At 43.0% G+C, this 7,128-nt stretch overlaps 1 protein-coding gene across 1 annotated transcript in view; it reads right to left on the bottom strand.

The window, feature by feature from the left end:
• The window catches only part of LOC136021208 (uncharacterized), a 34,271-nt gene extending 27,143 nt beyond the window's left edge, over positions 1 to 7,128 (bottom strand). The window contains exon 1 of the mRNA XM_065693201.1: positions 6,991 to 7,128. Coding sequence (XP_065549273.1) covers positions 6,991 to 7,068 — 78 coding nt within the window. The 5' untranslated portion in view covers positions 7,069 to 7,128. The remainder of the gene's footprint in view (positions 1 to 6,990) is intronic.

The raw sequence follows: 7,128 nt of genomic DNA, 5'->3' as shown, positions 1-7,128 counted from the left end.
TGCAAATATTCCTTATTGCCACTAGCACGCTCTGGAGTTGTTGCTGCAACTCTTTAGGATCTGGGTTGTTGTTTCACTAAATGTTACTAGGAGGTGAGAGGGCTTATGCAGAAGACATGGATAGTGACCCTTAAATGGCAAGCAAAGAAAAACCCTCTCCCTTTCATGCAACATTTTTAACTAAGCTCCTAAATAAGCCATTGCTATGGCTGAGGCTGGGCATACAGAGGTCTGTTAAGGTCTGGATGCACATCCTTAGTTTTGGATGGTATACAAACAGCAGCACTTTTCCCCACCTCGTTCCAGGATTAGTCTCCTCTTGTGCACTCTGCAAAGGGAAATTTCCAAGACTCCACCTTTGCCAGGATTTCAGAGAGCAGAATGCTTGTAAATTTTACTGCCTACACATAAGGAGAGACCATGAGGGCACAGCAGGGAGGGTGTGGGAGAAAGCAGAAAAAAATATCACAGATACTGCAGCCAGAGGTAAAACTAAGCGCTGGGTTTGTTGTTACAGGGCCCCAACCAGTGAGCAGTTTATTTTTCCAAATAAATGTGCTTTGCAGACATCCTTTCTTCTTCCCCATTCAAGTTTCAACCAGGAAACCTGTAATAAGTTACTGTTGACTTTAGAGGCAAATCAAAGTGTTCAGCCTGCTAAGCTTGCATTTAAAGTTAGTCTTGATGAACAATTCCTTGGGGCCCTTGTATTCAAATAGTGAGGTCTTGGATTCACCTGAACTGCCCACCCATGCAGATCTATAACACAGACAGAAGGACAAAGGGATGGGCAGCCTGGGCATCAAGCCCCCATTCTAACAGTAAAGGCTCCACATTTTAAGGCAAATCCAGAAAAAAAAATATCCTTTAATAAAAACTTAGAGAAAACTAATTCAAAACAGTGAAATATTTACTAAGCAAGACCAGGGGAGGGCTAGATTTAAGTAGAACAAGTGGATTCGATCCCCTGTTGCTAATCCCAAATGAAATACAGTACAGAGCAGGCACACCCTCCTTGGAAAGGCTGAGCAATCAGCTATCTGGGATCTGGATCAGGTTGGACTTTGAGAGGCGTTTCATCCCAGATCTCCTGTATTCAGGAAGCTGTCCTTATCAGCATCCTTGGCACTTGACCCCTACTACAGTCCTGCTACTCCTCAACACAATAATGAAACACTGTGGAAACAGATCAGGAAGAGATCAGTAAAATTCCAAAACTCCCTTCTTCGGAGCTGACAGTAGGTCTGAATGGAGGCTTGTACCAGCCCATTTTGTTTAGCTGGTTTGATGTTGCAACCTGGCTGCTAATATAAAGAAATGAGAAGAATAAAATACTAGATGAAAATGAGATAGCACAGCAGGTTATGGCTTGCATTTGGCAAATTTGCTTTTGTTTTGCCACTTTGAACACCACCCACCCCTGATTTATATTGAAGCATAATGGTACTGCCTGTACTCCCCCAGGACTAAGGATTTCACATAATTTCATAGTTTCTTTAATTAGATATTTGTGAAACTCTGAAATCCTCTGATGAAAGGTGCTGTAAAAGTATTACCAACTCTTCTACCATGAAAGGACTCCACCCAAACCCAAATACAGATGTTGTACTCAATGTACATCATTACTAATCCAAGCCAGCAGTACTTATGGCCTGATTTATATTCTCCTGAAGTCCCAGATGACTTCCGTGTGCTCCAGTAAGGCCTCAAGAATTCCAGAAAGAAGATATAGGCAAATTAGCCTTTTTTCCTCTCAAAAACGGAACCTCCTTTTCATTGCCAATTACATGAGTGAGGATATTCAAAATAAGCCATAAAGCCATTTGCTGCTGAGAACCTGTAAGAGGAATTGTAATGTTCTTGCATTGAGTTTGAGAACTAAGGCTGCCATTAAGGCTTTTCCCTACTTCTGTATAATTGTTCCACATATTAATGCAAGACTCCATAGTGCCCTGTCCCTATTCTGCCCTCCTCTTGATGGGGATTTGTACAAGTAGAAGAGGATTATTTTCCTACTTAGTACTTCCCACACTCAAGGAATTATCTAAACACCAAGTTTCATATTTATCATTTATTATTATTTATAGACCTCAGATGTCTGGTCAGCATAGACTGACCTTGTCATAATAATAGTGTGTAATGGAATGGGCTGCTATACCAGACCTGATCTAGCTACACTACTGCTGGGTAGGCATTCTCTGGTACCAAACACCTCACAAGTTCTCTTTTTTTAAGAAGAAAGATAGGCAGGAAGAAAGAGGCTTGAACCTTTTACCGCCATTCCTCATCTGTCATGCAAAGAAGCAGGTGGGAAGAATAGTAATTGTTTGCTGGTTACCACAGGAAAGTTTGTTTGCTGGATCTTTTTAAACCAGTGCAACAGGATTGTTTGCTTCAGCCTACTTAGATGGCAAAGAAACAAAAATGACTTCAGCATTTTCATCCCAAGGATGGTTGTCATCTCTAGCGGTACTTCACTCTTTTAGCTCCTTCTGCATAAATATTACCGACATTGTTCCAGAAATCTTCTGCCACTGCCTTACTTCTCTTACCTTGGCTGTTGCTTCCATTGCAGGCCTTGGCAAACAAGAGAATTATGGTTTAGCTGTACAAAAAGAGAGTCCTATGTGCTGGGCAGGACTTCAGGCCAGCCTTGTCCATCTTCTCAGCTTTCAGCTTCTTCAGTGCTTCAGTAATTAGAATTATCAGGACTACACTGTGGACATTATTGCTGCTTAGCGAGAAGCTAACAAGTGAGCGCCAAATTTACAACATTCTGGCCAGACAGAGAATTAAAAAAAAAGTTACAAATCATTGCCCAGTTCCAGGGATACGTACTCCAGGATCTTATTTCACCAGAGACTCCACGTGAACTTTAGCCTCTAGGAGAAATCTGCCTGTGTTTTTCTAATTGAAATACCAGTCAGACCAGTGGCAGGGTGCAAACTAACATACATGAAAAATAAAGGTTCAATGACCCAAATCAATTATGTTTTAAGGACACTGCTCTGGAACTCAGTAGAAAATATTTTAAACAGGAAAAAGAACTAAATAGGATCATTCATTGAACTGGCCTGGAAAGGAGGCAGAAATCTTGTAAACAAGAAGTTCAATGCTAGCCAGTTTTAGGTACTAACTGTAGTGGATTAAAATAAACAAAACAGAAAACAACCCCAAGCCTAGATATTTCTTAGACTCAAATAATGTTTCAGCTTTCTGCGTACTACAGTGAAAAGTGCAATAAAACAAAGCTATTCCCATGCCTTCCTTGAGCACAGGCAGTGTAACAGAGTTTACTTCAGACATTAAAAAAAGGTAGTTTATAGAAATCCTGAAACTGCACCTTTATGAAAATAGAACAACCTGCAGGTCTTCTGTATAAAACAAAAATAGTAATTCAAAGCAAAAACAACTTCTGAAGATTAGAACCAGCTATGAGGGATGGATTTTTAAAGCACAATACTCACAAGCTAGGAAGGAGCTGCTTTACTGCTTCAGAATATATGAGCGTTGCTGCTCCCCAAGCTGGCCAAACACCCAAATTCTCTGTACAGTAAATATCTGCCAAGGTGCATTGTAAATACAATAGGATGCAGCTGTGGCAATTAATCAAGATATAAAGAAAATAGGGAAGACCTATATTTCTCCTCTCCTAAAGCACAGAGCACTTTCACAAACAGTGAAGAGATGAATCAATATCAAGCTCATTGCCAACAAAACTTTCACATTCTTTGAAGGTGCCTTATTTGTCTTGACTGGCTTCATTTCTTGAGACAGAAAGACACTCTGGTGTGCATATACATTTCTTTAGAGTGACCTGTAAAGCAAAAGCTACCTGGACCTAAAAAACACATTAAAGTGCTACTAAAATAGCTCACACACCTGGCAGCAGCTGGGATTGGAACAAGGTGTGCAGGACATGTGGTAAAGAACAGGGCTGTGGCTAGCAGACACTAAGCCATTTGAGGGATGTAATACTTTTTCACTCCAGCAATTGTCTGGAAATCCTTGATAAAAGTTACATATTTTGCTGCCACTTTTCTTAGGCAGAGGTGGATTTCTAAATAGATCTATTGTGTGTCAATTTAAAACATTTAAGGTTTTCCATATCCTTCCCCCCTAATAAGAAGTGCATATTTTGCTGCTCCAGTTGCATAACTTACTGATTCAGCTGCATGCTTGGTTGATCTGGTAGGAGACTAGTACAGTAGTTGAGATTCTGGATACATTGCCAATTGTGCAGTGTGCTTTGTTGATCAGAGCTGTAGAATTTAATAGCTGAAATTTCATACACTTTACTAATCAGGTCACATTCTTTGCTAATTGAGGTGCATATTTTAGTAGTTGATTTATTTTATTTTTTTTTTCACTCCTCCACTGATCTTGGGAAGGATCATGCTCCCTCTGAAACCAGCAGGAATTTTGCCGTCGCCCTCACTGGGAGCAGGACTAAGTTTGTCACTGGAGGGTCTAGGATTGCTAAGATTTCTTCTCTTAAAAGAATAAGAAAGGCTTGATTTTTTCTTTAAGCCACCAAGTGAACAGAATAATACTAGATGAAGGATGGCACTGACATAGAGACCTTCTCCATAGGGATTTGCTTAAACAGGTTCTATTTTATGGACATACAGAGACATAATTTTGACTCTGTTATTATTTCATCAGGCTTACATTCTTCCTTCAGGATAAACAAGCCACTCATCTGCACATCTCATTCCATCTGATACAGACACACAGGAGGAAACATTACATACCTTATCTTGAAATTTTCTTTCATTTGATCTAGCTCCTATTTTTATACTGCTGTAGTACTCAGTGAAGGATTCCAGAGAGAGCTCTACTTTGCCACAAAACAGGTTTCAAACATCCACACAACCTCACAGCATCCCAAAGCTCCTGAGCTCTGAGTGGCAGAGACCACCTTCCTGGATGAAAAGAACAATTCTGTTTCCTGAACCTCAAGGCAGACTTTGCCTTTGCCAAAGGAGTTTCTGTTATGGTTTTATATTGTTAACTCTAAGCCAGAAGACAATTCATTTCTCATAAATCTTTGCGTATCTTTTTTCAACTGCTAACTAGAACTACATTTGAACCAGCAGCTTTGAGTGGGATGTGTATTTTTTTACTAGCATAGCAACACTATCAGAATGTAGCCAAAAAAAAGGATAAAAATAATGAAGTCTATGCAACATAGTGCAGTCCTTGATGAGTGAAGAGCAAGTGCAACTTAAAAAAATAACTTAAAAGAACCTGGGAGCAAGAGATGTACACACACGTCTATCTGCACACACAAATTTCACTGTCCTGTTTAGAAAAGAAGCAATAGACAATGCCTATGTTTCATTCTGCAAAAGAAAGTGTCCAGTATGTTAAGAGACTATAGACAACATGTGATCTAAAGAGTAATCGACACAAGTCAATTCTAGGAAAATATGCAGAAGGCTGCTGCTTCTTCATTACAGAGGCAGTTCATTTTCTACAGTGCTGTTGGTCAGTACTTTAGTTCAGATACTGCCTGAGGGGAAATCAAACACTTCTGATTTCAGAGGTAGAGAACAACAGAAGTTGTCTAGGAAACATAGTAAAAAAGAAAAATTAAGCAAAAATAATACAGCTTGCTGATGTCCCACCAATGCCATTCACACCCAAAAGTACATTTGGTCCATCTAGTGACTGTACAGGCAAAGTCAGAACACAAATAGCACAGGAAGGATGTAATAACTGAGGACAGCAAGCAAGTTATGTATTTTAATAAGAGAAGTATGCAGCTGGATGAGGGTAAGCTTGCAGGTTCCGCAATGAAATTCTGAATTAAAAGAGACACAAAAGACAAAATCCCACAACTATACAATTCAATAGGTTTAAGTGTGCACTTTTGTGAAGTTAGTACTTCAGTGCCAGAAATGTGGCTTAATGCAGAAGTTCTTGCTATAGCTATCTTCACTAAGATATCAGAGTGAGATAAACCATCTTCCTTTCAACCACAAAGTCAGTGCTGTGTTCATATGTGCAGTGGCAGGGAGTTGGTGTAGCAGGCAGAATTACAATGCTGTTTTCCACCAAACAACCCCCACCTTGTTGTTTATATATATATATATATATATGCACATAAGAAAAGACATAGATGTATGGAATATTATTTTCTTATACTGTAGTGACTCATGTTTTATAGATCTGAGAATCTCTACCAGAAGCGTAAATCTTGCTCCTGTCATGGTCCACAGGAAAAGTCCCACTCACTTCAGCAGGACCAGGACTGTTCACCCTTTCCAAAGCACAGAGCAACTGTTTGCTCTGTGACTGCTCCTAGTTTTGGGGTACTCTGTGCTTCTTTCTCTGCCTTTCTGTCACTGCTCTGGTTTCCCCAGTGCTTACCCAGTGACTCCCAGCCTGTGCCAAGATCCCTGTCAGCCGTAGCTGTCATTTGCAGGGTTTACCTGTTCTCCGTACTACAGACGAGGTGCACAAGACTGGAGAGCATGGGGACAGTAATACGGGGTGGTTTGTTTGGACTCCTTATGCCAGGCTGCTCCTTGCTAGGGCTGCCTTTGGGCAAGTGCTCCGATTTCCGCTGGAAATGCTGCTCTATCGGTTTCCACGGGGCTTGCACCGGCTTTCGGGTACGGCTGTATTGGAGAGGGTGACCAGAGATAGGCTTCCGCAGCGTCGTGTCTCCCAGTGCCTTTCGGACTCCGAGGCGAGTCACCAGTCAGCCCTGGAGACTCTCACCCAAACCCCGCTGCCGGGCGGGCAGGGGCCGAGGGGAGCAAGGGGGCAGCTCCGCTGCATCCCTCCTCCCGGGAGCCGCGGCGCATCCTTCGTCCCGGCAGCACGGCTGCAACCCCCATCCCGGGACTCCCGGTGCTTCCCCTCTGCCCGGCGGATCCCCCTCCCCGACGCACGCCGATCCCTGGGCACCCCCTTCCCGTCGAGTTTGCCGCTGCCCGCGCCGCGCTGGGGCGGCCGGGTGCCCGGTGCCGCGGGGGTTACCTTGCCTCCCGCCCCGCCGAGGCAGAGCGCGGCGGCCGCCGCCAGGACGAGCCCCGCTCCGGGGCAGCTCCGGAGCATGGCGCGGGGCGTTGCGCGGAGCCGAGCCGAGCCGTGCGCTGCCGAGCCGCGCCGTGCCGA

The sequence above is a fragment of the Lathamus discolor genome, chromosome 12 (genome assembly GCF_037157495.1).
Source record: "Lathamus discolor isolate bLatDis1 chromosome 12, bLatDis1.hap1, whole genome shotgun sequence".
NCBI lineage: Eukaryota > Metazoa > Chordata > Aves > Psittaciformes > Psittacidae > Lathamus > Lathamus discolor.
The sequence above is the reverse complement of the archived record's forward strand: the minus strand, read 5'-3'. Positions and strand labels throughout refer to the sequence as shown.